Below are 19733 nucleotides of genomic sequence, written 5' to 3'. Positions count from 1 at the left end.
TAGCTTCTTGCAGTTTGGAATGAAATTCTTCAATTGTCAAAGTAGAGTTCTGTGGGAGAAAATGTGGATTATAAGTACGTTGGTCTCTTGGTAAATAGTAAAAACAGTGAAACTAATAAATTACTAATGCGGTTACAAGAGTGTGTAATAACACACATGCGGGAAGCACCACTTTCAATATAAAACCTTTCGACTTTGTAAACAAAGATCACATATCATATACAGTTACCACCCACCTCCAACAATCGCATTAGATAACGTAGCACATTAACTATGGAACTTGGAGAATAATGTGCAGGGACCTTAGCGTGGTTTCATTGTCATAGAAGTAAGTCTCTGATTGCAGAGACTTCTATTACCTGTACGAAAAACGAACATACTCAGATATATTTGAAAGCCCAACTGATCGCTCAAAGCCCAAAGCCAAGGGCCAGAATCTCAATTCATCCAACGTGTCATGTCTGTGTTATTTCTGGTGGAAATATTCTTCTGTCTTCCCATCTTGCAGGCCTTCTTTGTCGACCAAAGCATCTTGGTTCAGGAGGAGCAGCTAAGTTGGGTAGTGTGCTGACCAATAAAGCCCGAGAACAAGTCTGAGACGTCTCTGAGTCACTGAGTCTCGCAGAGGGTGAAAACACTCTCTGGTTATCAAAGATATTCCACTTACCCTACAGGCAACATGTACTGCTCAACCCCAATGGGACTGCACAGAATGACTTGCACTTAGTCCTAACCTACGCCACATAAGCCAGCCTCCAAATACTCAGGGCCGCTGTCCTAGAGCGGGCCATACGTATCGATAAAAGCATCTACTTAACAGACAACCAACCTACTGTAAGGGTGTTGAGTACATTAACCGTATTTTGGTTCGTCTTCCTCAGTGTCGTGGCAGATTCACAACTAGAAACTTCAGTCTCAACTTCCTCAACACCTCAATTACCCTCAGGCCTGACTAAACTGCAGTACTGGCGACCTAACTCCTTCAAAATATGCCTCCACCCACTTTCTTGTGCAGTTCTTTTCCTTTTCATGATTCAGTGTGGGGCCAGCAAACTCTAAGTTTTTTACACCTCTAAACTCAAAACATCCTCACATGAAACTGTGAATAACCATGAACTTCCTACCTGTAACAGAGATCAGGGAGTCTATTTGTTTCATCTTTCATTTTGTTTCAATGGCCGGTTTTCTAAAGCCATGCCAGTTATTTTGTGCCTTGAGCCTGTTCCTCCTGACAGATTGTCTAACTCCATCTAAATAACAGCAGAAGGGGATTCATTATGACTGACTGTCTGAGTTCAAATCACAGGCCCGTCACTTCAGTTGGGTAGCCCTGTGTGTTTTACTTCGTAAACCTCAGTTTCCCCACATGTAAAATGTATATAAAATCACTACCCCTAAGGGCAGGTCCCAGAATTTAGATAGAATGGCATACATAAAAGCTTGTAGTCAAATGCTCCAAAAAAAAAAAAAAAAAAAAAAAAAAATCCGTTCTCTATTAAACAAACTGCTCATCACCAGAAAGGAAGGCAGTAGGCGGGGAGCTGGGCAAAATGGGCAAACAGGTGTTAAGAGATACAAGCTTCTAGTTATGGAATGAGGAAGTCCCAGGAATAAAAGGCACAGCATAGGAAATACAGTTAATAATAAATATGATAATAGTATTATATGGTGACAGATGATAGGTACACTTACGGTGAGCACAGCCTAACATATAGAGAAGCTCAATCACGATGTTGTACACCTGAAACTAATGTAGTGATATCATGTCAACTGTATTCAAATAACAAAATTTAAAAACAACATCCATTCTCTATTCATTCACTCATTTGACAAATATTCACTGCCTGCCGATTCCACGCAAAGCACTATTAATTAATATCTTCCCTTAACCTATCATTAATGTCTTCCCCTAACTTACCCTCTGAAGGTTTTTAAATAAATATATCTCTGAAAAGAGGTATTGCACTCGAAAGTATGCCACTGAACATCTGGGAAAACTGACTTAAAGTTACCAAACTCTTCCACATTGGAACTTACGGAAACCAACGTTAGAGAATATATCAAATATATAAAGCAGTTTTCAAAAAAATTAAAAAAAAAAAAAATTTTTTGTTACAAAGAACATTTTCACTATTTATGGGACACAATCACTGCTTTGGATTTACTTTGCGGTTCTTGGGTCTAATTTATTTGCTAGTTGCAAAGTCTACTCTGCGAAACTCAAGAACGACAAAGGAAAAAGATAAGTGATTGACAAAAGTAACTGTGGCAAAGCTGACACACTCCTGTGGTCCTCACCTTCCCGGTAGGGAAGAGCGCCAGTTGGAGCTGGCAGACTGTGGAAAATGTGAAAGCTTTTTCTTAGAGCACTCAGGACAGGGAGGTAAGGGTTAAAAGAGCGAACTGCAAAATATCTGTCAAATGTGAGTTATTGTGATTGGAAGCATCATCTACTGTACTAGACTCGCGCACGGGCTTTAATCCGGGGGCTTCTTTTGCAAAACACAACGAGTATGGCTTTGCCCATAAGTCCACGGAATACAAACGAATGATCTATTTCAAGAGAAAGCGAACAGGGGCCCGTCACCTGAATTTCAGGTCTACCGTAAGGATCGAACCTGTGACTCACAGCTTCTCCCTGACTCCGTTTGCTATGGGAAAATTGCCCTTCCTAAATGAAAATCCTCTACCTGTACCAAAAAATCACAGTATGTATACAAAAATGATTCAGGATGCCCCCCCCAAAATGATACATGTGCTCATTTCCAGTGTGATAATGTACAGAGTGTGGCACAATGTGCCTAAGTCAACACTTCTGTTTCAAATGAATGGTTTAAGTGAATTCTACCTTTAACAAAGAATTGTTAAAAAAAAAAAAAAAAAAAAAAAACCATCAGTGGTTACCAAGGGTTGAGGGAGGGGAACTTGGGGTGTTACTGTTTAATGGGTACGGAGTTCCAGTTTGGGGTGATGAAGAAGGTTCTGAAGATGGGTGGCAGTGATGGATATACACCAACATGGAGGTACTTAATGCCGCTGAACTGCACACCCAGAAACGGTTAAAGTGGTCAATGTTACGTTATGTGTATTTTACCACAAGGAAATTTTTTAAAAAATGTTATTGGCCTCAAAAATGAAAACACATAGAAGTACGTTATTCGTTATAAACTCTTGTTCATCTTAGACCAGTGATAAAAATCCTTCAAAGCAACTATGTCAAAACGAGCACCCTAGCTAGATTAAATGGATCGCTAACATAACGAAAACATTTTGTCACTGCTGAAAGCCACTCGTCAGGCCAAGAACGTATACCTATTGCATTTTATACACACACATGTGTTTATGGCTAAGATAATAATAAACTGTGTCACCATATCTTTATTGTCAGATGGTAAAAGAAACCATGATGGGGACCAATACCCAATGCAGACTTGAGAACCCGGTTACTACAGAATTACCAGACTTACATGCAATCTCCAGGTAGGCTAACAAAACGGTTGGGAGAACAGTCTGTATTTCGCGTCTCCCATACACACCCTCTCCCATTACCCCCGGAAAACTGGGCTAATTTCCGTTTGCTTACCACCAGTCCTAGTACGAGCGTGCGGACTCTCTCTCCTATCTCTGGAGAAATGTCATTGCCAAACTGCTGCAGGGTAGTAAGGAACCGTTTCAGCTTACTGAGTTGCCTGGCGCCACAGGCTGGGGGCAGCTGTTGATTAGCCAGAGAAGAAGAGGAAGAGGAGGAAGGCCCATTGCTAAAGCCATTGGGCGGTGAGGGGGCGCCATTCAAGGCTGTGGGTGAATGGCTCGTGCCATTGGTTACTGTCAAGAGCACAAAATAAGAAAGAAAAACAAGTAAATCAACGCAGAGGGAAAAGGCACAAGGAAATTACAATCAAGTGTCGTTCCCTTTAAATCTGGAGGATCCTGTGGTTTGGGAAACCGGGGGGGGGGGGGGGGGGGGGGGGCTTTTCTGTCAAAGGCTTTGGCTTCCCAGGGGTACCACGGGTTCAGGTACTCTAGGACTGGATGGCTCTCCCCTCCTCACACTGTGTGCCGGTACTCCACGCGGAAGCGGAGCCCCCATGGGAGTCGGCTGTAACCCGGGGACAGCCCTGCCTCCCGTGCACACATATGCCAACCACGTGAAATGTCTCAAACACGGAACAAACAGCGTTTTTGGATGTCAGCCTTCTGTCACAGGCTGACATCAATATAGCGGGACTGTTCCTCTCTAAACTGTTCCCCTAGAGAAAGTGTACATTTGGTGGAGACTAAATTCATCACTGAACATTTTTAATCATGTTTTGTACACACAACTGACAGCTGTGTTTATAGAAACAGGACTTTCAAGTTTTAACCTTATACCACCCAATTAGAAGGCTATTTTCTCCCCCTCATATTTCTTAACCACTTCTTTAGGGAAGATGCAAATTTTATATAAGAAGCCAAATGGATATGGTAATTATCAGAGAGTTAGTTCAAGAAATCGGAAAGGGACATCTCGTCCCAACTAATAGCGTGGATTGGCGGTAATTTGACAACTTTGTTTCCGATAAAATGTATCTGAACACCGAGATAATTCGTAAGAACAAGACTAGAGAATTTTGCGCATTTCTCACTAACGAAAATGTTGATTTTATCATATTAAAATCAATAAATTCGACCAACTCCACTTTATCCAACTCATCTATTACATGTAATTTTGACAGGTTATCTCCAACAGGAGTTTGAAGATGCCTGAAGCACTCTATCATTCTTAAAAGTTTCCAGATAATACAATAGCCCCTTGTCCCAAACGAGCATCAAAGCAACCTGTCATGAAATGACTGCTCACTAGGACCTCTCACAGAAGACATGTGCCCATCACTGTGGCTCTGGGTAACGACAAACCAGATACGAGATGACGGGGTCGCAACTTGGTGCCGCTGCAGCCTTCTGTTCCTTACACGTTTGGAAAGGCCTTTAAGTGGCAGCGCCACGCCGCATAAACAGCCTGGGATGTGTATTCTGCCAATCCCTTATAATCCCATGGATCTAGTTTTGCCTGTGATTGTTCATTCATACAGACTTGATGACACATGATCTGTAAATAGTACTATCTGCAACAGATAGCATTTATTAGTTTCACAAATCCTTTAGGACAATTTTACCCGGGACTTTGAAACCGATGGAAACAAAGCTATCCACTATCCCTGCTGGAATCTACAGGAAAGGAAGGGAAGTGGCTGTTCTCTCGGAATGTTCTGTCCTTTCCTCGGACAACCCAGAAAGCCAATACACGCCACTGATTCAGGACACAAGGCCTGAGCCGAGTTGGAATCGAGTAAAGGTTTAATAAAAGTCTGACAGGCTCAAGACAAGAAAGATGCTCCTTCTTTCAGAAAGTTTTCTGTATGTGACTGTCGCCCAGAGCAATACCCCTTTTTCACGTAAGGCTGCTAGCTTTGAATCTTATTTGTAAATACCAGAAGAAAGTGGTATTAGAAGACCAGAAGCAACCTGGAAATAATTGTAGGATATTAACATGTTCCAAGGCAAAATGTACAAGCTAAAGTAAGGAGCTACACATTAAGTCAAACTAAAAATTACGGTGGTAACAAATGAAGCCGCAGCCCAAACGAATGCAATAGTCTTCACTGCGGAAATCAAAGCAGACTACAACTGTGAAGCAAAAATGGAAAGGCAGGCAAATATTGGCAGTCATACAAATTATACCTAAGATGCTGTACGTCTGCGCAGGCTCAATACCTACTCACTGGCAATTAAATGATTTGGGGGAAGGAGGCGGCGGGGGGGGGGGGGGGGGGGCGGGGCTTCACTTCTGCAGGAAAAAAAGAATTTAGACTTCAAAATGGAAACGGGAAACGCAGAAGTGTCTACTCACACGTCGTCGGTGTAAATGAACTGGTTCTCGGAGCTCCTTGAGTTGTAGGGGGAGGTGGCATGGTGGGAGGAGTCAGCCTAGATGGGGTCTTCACATCCACAGGTGAGTCTGGCATCGTGGAGTGCTTCTCAGTCCGATCTGGAGGACGCCACCATTGAACAGGTTATTTTACTCCTTAAGCACCTTCGTTGCTTTTTGTTTCTTGTTTTGTTGTTTTTTTTTTAAGTGGGGTTCATCTTTTTTACAAGCAAGTGAACAGAAGAAATCTGACATCTCCTCTCAATAAAATAGGCTGATCTACTGAAGTTTAAATCAGGACTTTATCATCCAAACCCCACTTAAGAAGGTGTAGCACAGATGGCAGGACCTCATTTGTAACTGGGTTATTTTACATCCTATTGTTATTTCTGGCTTGGGCAGATGCTACCTTGGTAGTGTTATATCCAACGGCACAACCTCACTCGAAGCTGAAGCCAACGCTAGCAAGCGGTAAAAAATAGATGAGGAAGTAAAATGGTAATAAACCCTTTAGTGAGGAACAACACAAATCTGAAGGTCTGTTATGCAGGTGAGATACTGATAGGAGCCAGCATGTTTATAAGGACTTTTTTTTTTTGTAACACCTGCCATGCCCTTTCTGTGCTTAGTTTCTGGCCCATGAGGAGAAGCGGGTTATATCTCCCAGATACACTCCTCACTTCAATGTTCCTCTGCCCTGCAGGAAAACGCCCCACTACATAAATGCTGTATTTCACACAATGAGGTTACACGATTGTTTATTCAGAATTTGTGATTTGCGACCCACCGTCTTAGAAACATGAGACCAATCCTTCAATTAATAACCTCGGGCGGAATGAGAATGGAAAAACCCCAAATAGCAAATGAAAAGGGACGAAAGGCCCTCTCTGTATTTTCTCATGAGTATGTGACAGATATGGAGAAATTTCCTGATTACCCAATAACGAACATTTGAGCTTCAAGACTGTTTTCTACTATGCATGCTTTGCCTTTGAAATTCTGAGCTGTTTTTTTCTCTGTCAAATCTATTGAAGCAACAGATCTCCAATAAAAAAGTGAGTTTTGTTTCTTTAGAATACAATTTTCTACCAGCACTGTGTGCCTGCGCACACATGCACACACACACACACACACACACACACACACACACACACACACACACCAAAAATGTCTGAGGCCCCTCATGCAGCCTTAGGTACAAATATTTCCCACTCGGACTTTTGGAAAAGTCAAGTCACGGGGACTACTGGTCAAGAGTGGGTCTTTTAAAACACTATGATAACCATGGGGAGAAATTCTCAACACTGACTTTAAATGTCTATTTTTTTTTTTTTTTAAGTGAAAAATCCAAATCACTATGCTGGCAACTCCAAACCTACCTCACACCTTTATTCAGAGCCGTTTCACGAGACTTGGGTTGCAACAGAACATAACATTTTAAAGTTGAAACAATGTCGATGCCGTAACAGGGGAAATGCGATAAAAGAATGAAAATAATCATCATTCTAATAAGAGCATTTTGATAGCCTAATATCAGAGTCTCTTTTTCTTCACCCTGACAGCTCGCTGGAGAACCACGAATGCCCCTTTAGTCAATGCATGTTCTGAGTGAAATGTGGTAAAAACCCACATGGAGAGCGTTTCTACCTTGATCTCACCCCTTAAAAGCTTGCCTTCCTAGTGCTATTCCAGAACACTGTAACACCCAGGATCAGTAACTCACTTAGTCTAGAAAACTACCGAAGTCAGGCAGGTTTAAAAGCACTTCTTCAATAGTTAAATTCGCTGCATGGTCTACTCACCTCAACCAACCTCAGCAACAAGGGAATAAATAGCTTTCCGCTTATGTTGCAGCTGAGGGAAGAGGTACAGCAGCAAATACAACTCTCCCTAAATAAAGGCAAATATTTCTGTCATGCCAAGGAAGGAGGGATAGAGGGAGGCTTGCCAGAGTCGGCTGGGAGATAACAGTGGGAACTGCAGGTCCATCTGGTTTTCATTCTGCGAACACTCACACTGAACTGTTAGAGAAGGCAGTCCAGATACACAGACTTGAAGCACGTGGTTGTGCAGACAGAGGGAGGAAGAGTGGGAGGGGGCGGGGGGGGGGGGGTGGGAATCGTGAAAAAATAAATAAGTAAAGCAAGGGAAGGAAAAACGCAGCAAGGGAGAAAAGAGCCCAAATGAAGAGAAAGTTACCCCAGGCGGCTTCGTCCACCCGGACACGCTGAGCCTTAGTGGGCATGGCCCCTGCACCTTACTTACCTGGAGGTACTTCTTGAGCAGAACCTAAACTGGAAAACACATCTGAAACCCGCGTCTGTCTACCCTTGTTGCTGACACTGAGAGAAAAGGAAATAGACGATAAAATCGACAATGGGTGTCCTCTTCAAACTTAAGAGGATCTTAATAATAGTAACAACAGCAACAACAACAACAACGACGACGATAAAAGGTAGAGGAGTGATTTTTTTAAATCCTCGAAACGGCATGGATACTTTAAGAACAAGAACCACTGAGCCAAAGCATTGCAAAAACACCACTGCTTCTAAACAGGACTATATGCATTCTGGCCGGAATAGCCAAATTTCGGCGACAGTTAGCTCCACTCTGATCAAATGGAGTTCCAACCCAGAGGTCCTACAAACTTAGACAAAGTGGGACCATATGTAACTCATTCCGTGCTGTTCAGTGCAATCAATCCAGGACGAGGAGAGATGGTGAAGTTACCAGCCAGGACTAACCCGGACACACACACAAACCCTCTGGAGTAGAGAGATTTAAGATAAATTCAGAAAATGTGTTTCAAGTATGCTGAGTCCTGTTGCATTTGTTTTGGATTACTTAAAAAAAAAAAAAAAAAAAAAAAGCAAAACATTTTGAAATATATATTCTTGAAACTTTTATAGCAAACAGCAAAAGAACTATGATTCAACCACAGAAGTATTTCTTCTCCGTTTCAAATTAGAGGATACAGTAAAACCAATATTAAGTTATAATATTTCTTATGCAATTTTTTTAAGTTTATGAAAATTATTCCTAGATGTAATTTCTATTTTTAGTTGCTGCAGGGGAATGCTGACATCAGTTGAAAGACTGGCACAAAATGATAAAAAAAGAAAAAGAAAAAGAAAAACAATCTATCAGAGCAGGAAGGTATGTATAATCAAAAGGACTGACTTGCCTCTACCTTAATGATACACACTACTACTAAATAAAGATCTCCCCTATGTGGTAACATTTCAACTCACATGGCAAATATCCAACACATATGTACCAAAGATGGCTGAAACATGGATGAAAATGTGGCATATATAAATACATTACTGATACCATTTCAATATCCAATTCAGTGTCAGAGGCTTCTAGAAGGGGTATGTTTTCCATTTCCTTCTTTTTCTTTTTTTTTTTTTTAAGTAAAAAGGAAAGGTATGGCATAATCTGCCGTTACACTTACTTTACTTTTTGTTAGTTCAAACAGTTCCAGATGTGTTTTTAAGGTATGGAGAATAGGCATTCTGTATTTTCCTTATTTACATACTATTTCTAGAGATCATTACTGTAAATAGAAAGTTCAGGATTGGTAGACGGGACGTCTTTTTCTATCAGAGTTCATCATGTCAATTATAATAGAAGAAATATCTTGTAATAGAAGAAATACCTACATCCCAGATGTGACAGATCGAGAAACCTCTCGGTGAATTAGCAGTTGGTACAGTTGGTCTAATTTGAGTAAGTGCTAGCTATAGGAGCTACAAGATACACAATAAAGAGGAGTAAGCCCAAGTGGAACTGAAGTACTCCTACCAGAAAGGAGAAAGCAGCTAAGGAAACACAAAAGTGGGTACAGACTTTGATTTTTATTTCTATGGAAAATATGGCAAATTCAGGCCTGACAACAGAATCATTTAGTGAGTCCAGTGGCTGGGTGTGAGATGTTAAAGGAAACTGCCTGCAGACTAGAATGGTGGCCACCCAGCCTCCACAATGCTGCCATCTCATTTCCCTGCTGAGCACTTCTGGAATGTTCATTCCTGCTCAGGAGAATAAAAGTCAAATGCTAATATTCTAAGCACAATGGAATGATACAGTGGAAGGCTATTTGGAATAACAGACAAATTTCCAAGTTAAGACAGACTTGGTTTTGAATGTAAACTCAGCCATCAGTAGTGGGTCCTCAGGCAAGTTATGTTGATCCTGAGTTCCTCATAAGAAGAATACTGATATACACCCCTCTCTGCCTCATTAAGACCCTGGCATAGTACGTACTCAAGTCAGGCACCAGCACATGTGATCTCCATTCTCTTGTGCCTGCCTCTCCATCATCCATTCATGGCTTTATTTCCAATGTCCTTCCCCCGGGTCTATGCTCTATCTGTACAGGGCACCTTGGCATTCCCTGGCTTTTCTGCCTTTCATTTTATACTGTTTATTTCCTTCATCTAGAAAGATCTGCCCCACCTATCCCATTCTTCACTGCCCATTACAGATCCTCTTATAGCTTTCCCCAGGTACCCAAGGCACCAACCGCATCATGCTTGTTTGGCCTTTTAGCATTTACCACAGCCTATGAGTACAACAGTGTGTGTGTGTGTGTGTGTGTGTGTGTGTGTGTGTGTGTGCGCGCATGTGTGTGTGTGTTTACACCCAATCTCTCCAACCACAGCCTATGAGTACAATAGTTGTGTGTGTGTGTGTGTGTGTTATATATCCAATCACTCCAACCAATGAAAACAGTAAGCAATTTGATGGCAGTTTTTTTAAATGCCTAATTTAAAAGACAAATACATAACCATCAACAGCATATAAATACATGATTAGGAAGTGGAATGCAGGTAATATGGGAACATGCTGGAGTTCTGAAATTTACTTCAACTCTGTGATCAACTTATGTCGTTTTAGGCAAGTGTAAGAATGATCTGTTACTTCATCACAGGTGTTTTATGAAGATTTTTTTTTTCTGAAACACAAATATGATCTTGTCTATTCCATGCTTTAAAACCTTTGGGAAGGTCCACTCCCCCTCTCTCTGCCCCTTCCCGGTTCACGCTGGGTCCCTCTGTCTCTCAGTAATAAATAAACGTTAAAAAAAATTTTTTTTAAATGCAAAGGGCGTGGCTGGGTGGCTGTTGGTTAAGCATCCGACTTCGGCTCAGGTCATGATCTCGCGGTTTGTGAGTTCAAGCCCCACGTAGGGCTCTCTGCTGATAGCTCAGAACCTGGAGCGTGCTTTAGATTCTGTGTCTCCCCCTCTCTCTGCCCCTTCCCTGCTCACACTCTGTGTCTGTCTCTCAATAGTAAATAAACGTTAAAAAAAAAAAAAAAAAAAACACCTTTGGGAAGGTCCCACTGCCCACAGAATACAAACAGACTCTTTAGCTTATGTCACAGATCCTGGAGCTCCTACTCAACACCGCTTCTCCCTTCTTTCTTGCTTGGAAGTCCTGATTTTGTTCAGGTGCACAATTCTTGGGGAGCAGATCCTTCTTCTTTTAATCAGGTTGTCATGCTCCCCTTAATCAGCAACAGGTTTCAGAGATGAGTGCTGTGCTCCGATTCTAGACAATGGGTCATCCAGGGAGGTCTATGGAAGTTTTGGGAAAGACTTCCTCATGAACTGATCAGAGACCCAAGGACTAAAACAGACCCTCTTCTTCTGGTAGGTACTGTTATATCTGTGATTCCTTCACTTCTCTTCTTTGGAGTCTACTTTTCTTACCCATAAAATTAAGCATCTTAGATTATATAACTTCAGGGATCATCTGCAAACTCTAATACTCTCTGGTTTCTTTCTACAGATATGGCTTATGTTCATTTCAAAGACAAGACTACCCAGAGAACATAAATCTGACAATAAAGGGACCACAAAATTATTTTGAAATTGGTGATCATAACCAGACTTCCTCTGTTCACATAAGTATCTATGTCCACAAGAATGTGTCTGCATAGAAATCTTTTCCCACACACACTACAATTAACATCTATCTCTTGTTTTCAAATACCTTTTCAATCCTCATTACTAAATCTCCACTGATGATCTGGTTATGAAACAACCCTACCAATGTCCACTTGTCCCTGTTTAGTTATCATCAAAACACTCACTCTGATAGCCCAGGTTCTTAAAGAGTACTCTACACTCACATTCCTTCCTTCCTCATTTCCCATTCCATCTTTCACAAACTTCCAGTGGACTCCTAGAAAGTTTTCCTCCCCATACTGGGACCCGTCATACCTCTAATCCCATAACTACCTTGGGAGTCACCATGTTCTTTCATGACCTTGTACCAAGGTTACCAGCAGCTGGTTCCGGCACAGCACGCTGTCCAAGATGGGCAATCTCAGTCATTCTCCAACATTTTTACCTTCAGATGTGAAGGCAGAAAAACAATCTCACTCCAGAGGTAGAAGACTGTACTGCCTACTGCCCTCCATGTGAAAAAGAAGGCAACTAACAGGCAGAAAGAAATGAAGAAAAATGGCAAGAGATTATCCTGATAATGCGAAATTCTTCATTCTACTAATTCCTACAACGTGATCTTCCAAACAGCCCACAGAACCTCGTCAATCAATCCCTCCTTTGCCTAAAACCTACACTTGAAACCAAAGAACACACACTAAAATAATATTGGGAGTGTAGCATCAAGATATCATCCTAACTGCCACTGAAACTCTTCAATTATCTCTTCATTATTAATCCAAGAAACACCAGATACTTTATCTGGCATCTTTGTAGAATCTGACTGCATCTCACCACTTCCTCCCTTTGGAAACATTGTTATCCCCAGGATCCCAGCATTCCAACGCTCTCATTCTTCTCAGGACGTCCGGGCTGCTCCTTCTGACGTTTCTTCACCACTGTGATAATTACTGGTAGTTTCCCCCATGCTCCTTCATAGTTACTCTTGAAATCTTCTCTCTATACCTTCTCCTTAGGGACTTCATTTGTGTGGTGACAGTCACCCCATGGCTCTTATGTCGATGACTTGTACCTCTAGGCCTACCATCCCTCCCAAGTTCCGCACCCAAACATCCAGAGGGCTACTCATTTTCAACACCCTGGATTCAAACCCTCCTCATCCATCATCTCTCACCTGGTCTAATCAACAACCCATTGGATGGTCTCCCTGCCGTGTACTATTCATCTCTGTGCCATTGTCCAAATCACACCATCATGTCACTACGTATGGCAAAGATATGATCAGAGACCTTACTCCTCTCTTCTTAGTACTCTTCAAAGACCTTTTGCGATGTGAAACATAAAGGCCTTGTGCCTTAATAAGGCACTGAAAGACCATTGGGACCCATCTGGTTTCTGTAACTGCTCCAGGCTCATCTTCATTTCTCCCTTCCACTCTTATCCCCACCTCTGAACTCCGTACCGAACTAACGCAGCTCTCCCAATGCCCCCAGGTCGTACAGGCTTCCCTCACACTGCACCCTTTCTTTTCCCTAGATTCTTCTTCATCCCACCACTGCCTGGTTAAGTCCATCATTCCTTTAAATCTTCTTTCAGGTATTACTTCAGCCAGGGACCCTCCGTTGACAACCCTTCCATCCCTAGCTGGCCAGGAAGGCCCTTTATTCCCTTATTACCCGGTCCAGATCCCTCTTACAGCACTGACCACACTGTATTTAGAATCAAGTCGGTCTCTCCCACTAGGTCATAACTTATTCAAGGGTAATGACGACATCTTACTTGTTTTTATATTCTCAGCACTTTGCCCCATGCCTGATACAGCGAACGTGCTCAATAAATGTAGTATTTTAAAGGAATACATAGTACTATGTCATAAGGCATGTCTACAGTCATGACAACTTTGAGACGCCAGAACTTTTAAGAGCTTTAACTTAAAATCACCTCCATCTTTTTTCTATCATCCTAAAAGAATTCTAAAAAGAATTTCTAGGGGCGCCTGGGTAGCTCAGTCAGTTAAGCGTCCGACTTCAGCTCAGGTCATGATCTCACAGTCTGTGAGTTCCAGCCCCGTGTCAGGCTCTGTGCTGACAGCTCAGAGCCTGGGGCCTGCTTCAGATTCTGTGTCTCCCTCTCTCTCTGCCCCTCCCCTGCTCATGCTCTGTCTCAGAAATAAATTTAAAACAACATTAAAATAAATAAATAAATAAATAAATGAAAAGAATTTCTATATTCTGAAAACATTAAGTTACCAAAGATAAATCTAAAGAAAACAAAACAAAACAGTAGTAAATCACTGAATTCACCAGCTTTTCAGTAATGACAACATATTCCCTAAGGCTTTTTATATAATATTAGAAAAAAGGCTTTGTAAAGCAATCTGTATACATAAGACCTACAGCCTCCAAAAGCTCCCTTTTTTTACAAGAATAGCACAATCATACATATGCACATTCACAACAAAGAGAAAAGCATATTATGAACCAAAAACACATGTTTTCTACATTTCACAAGCTTTTCTGTTGCTTGTCTATGGATGGTGGGATTACACATTATTTTTAATTTCTTCTTGTTATTTTTCTCATTTATTTAAACGTTCTACAATGAGCATGTTTTCTTTTTACAAGCAAAAAAACATACAAAAAACCAACTTATTAGGATAAGTCACCTAAAATCAAGCATTGGGCACTGTACCAAATGCCCTGCATGCTTTACCTCATTTTAAATCTCACTATGAAAAGGTACTACAAATTTGCCCATCTTATAAAAAGGAACTGAGGCCCAGAAGGGTTGGACAATCTGTCCAAGGTTACAAGCCAGAACTCATTCCAGACCTTCTCAAGAGTCCATTACCTTCTAAAACTAATGTTATTTTTACATGATCTAGAAAACTGAAATAAAGACACATTCAGTTAATGTTAAACTGAGAGCGTTACACGAGGACTTCATCTTCCAATATTACTGTAACTAGCCACCTGTGACCATGTAAACTTTAATTAAAGTTAAACAAAATTTAAAACTCAGCTCCTCAGTCACACTAGCCACATTCAATAAGGTAGCTGTGCCTACCCTATTAGGGAACTCGGCCCTGGAACACTTCCGTTATCATAAAATCACAGCGCCATACTAAAATAATGGCTCTATGGCAGGAGTCCCTGGAGGTGACAATGCAGATTGAAAGAGCAGGGATGAGAAGAGGTGCCTCTGGCTTCATCCGAAACACCTTCCGTCCCATTAAGACCTTTCATATTTTTTTCATAGATTGGGCTTCTACATATTTCATTTGGTAAGCTTAACGGGTAGAAAATACAAAAGTTTGAAACCCAATGACTAAAATAAGTAAACTCTCAGCTCTGAGGAAGCGGGAGAGTAAGACAGGTCATTAGTAAACATTGGGAAACTGCACTAATGAGAACAAGGCCAAGGACTCAGTGTGGAATGAGCCAGTAAGCCGCTGGGCCAGCAGCTATCTGGAATCAGAGATGACAGTCTGAAGACCAGCTTCATGCCTTTAAAGTGCATGAACTTGGGTTAAGATGGAAAACAGGCAGAAGAATGAGATGAGTCTATAATAACCTATCACGATTTCTAGAAAAATAGCTTCAATAATGTTTGGGTCATGTCCTTACAGGGAGAACAATGGGAATTTCCCTTCCCTTCCTCTATGGCATTTATCTAGCTAGCACTTGACACATTTATCTTGGTTTTGAGTGTCTCCCCAACCACAGTGTCAGCTTCACGAATGCAGAAATTTCTACCTGTTTGTTAAGTCCAGCCTCCACAGCATTAAGAAGAGTGCTTGAAATAGCAGCCACTTGATTTGTGGAACGAACGAAGAAGGTAAGCGAAGACTAAAACAAAGCCAGTTTCCGACAAAACAGCCAGAGACATATTAGGAACTATGGTTACCTAGAGGGGGCAAAGGCTGAGTGAGGCAGACAGCATAAGTGTTCAAAGTAGACGCCACTTTACGGAGGGGAAAATGCTAACCAGTAGAAGCAGGAAATAGTTTTGATCACTCTGCTCATTTTTTGACAAAGATGAGCTGTGGACCCCAAGATAAAGCACCCTATTTTTTTTAGAAAGTGTTTATTTATTTGGGGGGAGGGGGGTACGGGGCAGAGAGAGAGGGAGAGAGAATCCCAAGCCAGCTCCGTGCCATCAGTGCAGAATCTGCTGCGGGGCTTGATCTCACGAACTGTGAGATCATGACCTGCGCCAAAATGAAGAGTGGATTGCCTTAACCAATTGGCACCCCCCAAAAAACACTCTAAACATTAACAAGTACCCAAATGGTGGTTGTAGCTAGAAAAATCAATTACTAATTTCCTAAAGTGTGGAAAGGACTGCTGGTCATGTGAATACCAGTGGACGCCAGGCATTACCACTGTGTGTAAGTTCCTAAGAAATGTCATCTCTCTCACAGTTGTTAAGAGCTTCACTCCTGTGACTCCTGTTTCCAAGTCTAAGAACCACTTCCTGGAGGCCACTAAGTGGCCATCCAGCAGCCCCAGGTTTAGCTACCCTACTTCAACCAGCACAGCTCCATATTTATCTGCTCTATGCACTGCTGTTCTGGTTAAGATTTCCTTTGGAAAAAAAGGATCTCCTGTCTGGGAAGAGTTCGAACCCCTTGGCACAGGCAGCCGGCAAATGTTCGCTGAATGACTGTGGTAAAAATACTTATTAAGGAAAAACCAAATCACTCAAGTTAACACAAAAAAAGTAACTCCTGCGTGTGTAGAGAGCAGAAAAAGATACAGACATCACCAAGGGCCCATGCAATGAATATAAGTATCTATATAACATCCTGTTGCCAAACTGAAGATTATTCCAGAAGGTAGAGAAAAAAAAAAAAATCACTAAATAAAAAGTGATCCAAACATTTGACAATCTTTAAGTGTGGACAATTTTCCTGCAGGAATATTTGTCTTATTTGCCAGCGTTAAAGGCTATTAAGGAAGCTTGTGGAGCTGCTGAAGGGTAGTACACATATCCACTGCCATCAGTTATGATCATCCAGGTAAGAGCTGGTGAATCAGGGCAGAAAATTATGAAGGTACACAGACTATGTACCTGTGGCTAAATTGCAGACAAGTAGCCAGAGCTCAACAAAATTTATTGAATTTAATCCAATGTACTCTTTAAAAAAACAGCAACCAGTACTGTTAGACTTCACATGATGGGCAAGGGGAAGGCACTGAGAGTTTTAGGATGTGCTCATTTCTAATCTTATATTATGGATAAGTATGGAGCAGAGATTAAATAGGGTAAGAAAGGCAAGAGAGGGCAGGCGTTCTGGTCTGCAACAGCCTAGGCTAGAAATAATACAGGGATCCAGCATGGACGTGGCTCTTAAGACTGGAGACGAGAAGATTCAGGAAGACATTTTTATACTCTTCGGCAGATTCACAGAGCTTGGTAACAAAGTAAAATTAAAACTTGAGCAAGTGGGAATCTAGAGGTGTGTGATCATGTCAAAAACTAAAACCAAAACACAGCAGGAAGAATCATCTGGAAAAAAGTCAGGATAAGTCATAGTTTACTTAGAGATATCTCTGCAAGACTCTGTTGTTTTTACATAAAACATCCTTAATGTCTTCTTGCGCATGTGCCACCATCAAATTATTCTTCCTCCTAAATGTGCTTCACCATTGCTATCAGCATCCTGGAACACCACCGTCACTCACTGGGACCTTCTAGGAACTAGTCTGTGCAACCCTTCACCCTACACTGCAATCAGTGTATCCCACAACAACTTGTACTTATCCCACAAGTTTAAGTAATCTGGTTAAACACAAAACTATTCACTCATTTAATATAAAAGCATGTATTCGAAAATTCCTGAGCCATCTACAAAGTGCCAGGTACCCCTTCAGACACAGAGAAAAGACAATGGACACACAAGAAAATCACTGCCCTCAAGAACTTCACATTCTAATGATCCGATCAAGTTACTCCCCTATTGAAAGTGTTTAAATAGTTTATCATCACTCTCAGGATAAAATCCAAAACCCTTTAAATGACCTACAACCTAGACAGATTTCGTCTCTGCCTGCCTCTCTTATCTCACCTCATATCTCACTGGTTTTATAGGTTGCAAGCTTCACCTCAACTCAGGGCCTTTCAACCTGGAAAACCGATCTCCACTCAAATTCACTTACTCAAGGAAGGCGTTCTGGGTCCCTCCCAAGTCCCCTGTATGGGAAACTCTCCTGTACCATCTAATTGTTCTTTATTGGGCTTGCTGCAACTATTATAAATAACTGTATAATAACTTGTTGGTCTAACATCTCCTACCAGACGGCAAAATGATCTGTTATGGCAGGGAGCATATCACTTCATCTCAGATGTTCTATCAGACATCAACTGAGTCCCAGAATTTAGCATGATGCCGAGAAGCTAGAAAAAGTTAAAGAGTGGACAAACACAGACATCTTTCGATTTAAAAACACAGATTTGGAGGTAACCAGACAGCAAAGCAATTGTATTCTTCATTCCCCTTCAGACAGTTTCAAGGCTTCTTCAATGATGGAAATATTACAAAAAAAAATGGTGACAATAATGAAACCCTTCTCTATTTACACTCCATTCCCACTTCAATGGGGCTTCCCCTGACACCATTCCACCCAAACCACCCAGCCACGGCACAAACTCTAGTGATTAATCCAAAAATACCGTTCAATCTGTATCTTACTTGGGTTCTCAGCACCATCTGACCTGTTCAGCCGCTTCTCATTCCTTTTCTCCTGTGATACCCTTCTTCTAGTCGCTAAGAGTTTTAGTGAGTTCTCCTGCCTCTGGCTTCTCCTCTCTGGCAGGGCCTTAACTCCTCTTCTGAACTGGCTTCATCCCTTCTAGTCTCTGATGCAAGCCTTCTTGGCCCTCTCATCTCCTGTAAATAACCCTGCCAGGGTTCTATGTCTTCCGGCAAAGGACGCTCTTGGGAGAACCAGACAAGTCTTCTACCTAGCTTCACAACCCCTTGGCAGCTGTACTTAGAACCAAATCTAACACCTGCCTTGGGAAATCTGTGCCTTCTGCTGTATTTCAATCTCCAGCATAGCGTCACTTCCCCCCATAGCTGACCAAGCCCAAAACACCACAATCATCCTCAGACTCCTCCCTCCATACCATTCTCCTTCCAAGTCCAATCCACTCCCTGTGTCCTATCAATGTCACTTCTAAACACACTTAGGATCCACCCTTAATTTGCCCTCTGGCCTGGGCTTCAAAATCTTCCAGAGGCTCTGAAGGGTTTTCTCTACCTCCACTCCCTCTCTGCACAAATCCCCTTCCTCCTCGCTTCTAGAGAAATAACTCTAAAATACAAATTTGACAAAATCGTCTTACAGTACTCCTACACTATGCAATCTACTTCAAATACTTGTACAATTATAAAAGTTGATCAGGACAATAGATAAGGTCCGTATCTTTTCAAATTTGTCTCCAGTGTCTAAACAAGGATCTTCCACACAGTAGGTCCTTAGGTAGTTTGCTGTAATAAACTATTTTTTTAATATTTTATTTTTTAAAGTAATCTCTACACCAGACGTGGGGCTCAAACTTACAACCTTGAGAGCAAGAGTCACACACTCCACTAAACTATTTTTTAAGAAATTAAATTATCAATGGGGTACCTGGGTGGCTCAGTCGGTTGAGCGACCAACTTTGGCCCAGGTCATGATCTCACCGTTTGTGAGTTTGAGCCCCGCGTCGGGCTCTGTGCTGACAGCTCAGAGCCTGGAGCCTGCTTCCGATTCTGTGTCTCCCTCTCTCTCTGCCCCTCCCCCACTCATGCTCTGTCTCTGTCTCAGAAATAGATAAACATTAAAAAAATAAACAAATAAAAAAGAAATTATCAAGATTTCTGTTCTGTGTCCACTCAGTATACACTGTAATCATTAAATC

General features: G+C 41.7%; 1 protein-coding gene across 9 annotated transcripts in view; it reads right to left on the bottom strand.

The window, feature by feature from the left end:
* RUNX1T1 (RUNX1 partner transcriptional co-repressor 1) overlaps positions 1-19733 on the bottom strand; it is a 142490-nt gene that overhangs the window by 54449 nt on the left and 68308 nt on the right. For 6 of the 9 annotated variants that reach the window (XM_086695083.1, XM_086695086.1, XM_086695085.1 and 3 more), the window contains 3 exons: positions 5891-6028; positions 3584-3825; positions 1-49 (listed from right to left, as the gene is read on the bottom strand). The exon at positions 1-49 is cut by the window's left edge and continues 41 nt beyond it. In XM_086695083.1, coding sequence (XP_086551209.1) covers positions 1-49; positions 3584-3825; positions 5891-6028 — 429 coding nt within the window. Of the gene's footprint in view, positions 50-3583; positions 3826-5890; positions 6029-7710; positions 7736-8173; positions 8199-18519; positions 18545-19733 lie in introns of those variants that run through there. The other 3 variants (XM_086695091.1, XM_086695090.1, XM_086695089.1) reach the window with 3 other exon arrangements.

The sequence above is a fragment of the Puma concolor genome, chromosome F2 (genome assembly GCF_028749965.1).
Source record: "Puma concolor isolate L17-30 chromosome F2, mPumCon1.1.hap2, whole genome shotgun sequence".
NCBI classification, from domain to species: domain Eukaryota; kingdom Metazoa; phylum Chordata; class Mammalia; order Carnivora; family Felidae; genus Puma; species Puma concolor.
Note: the sequence above shows the minus strand (reverse complement) of the source record. Positions and strands in the feature narration are given on the sequence as shown.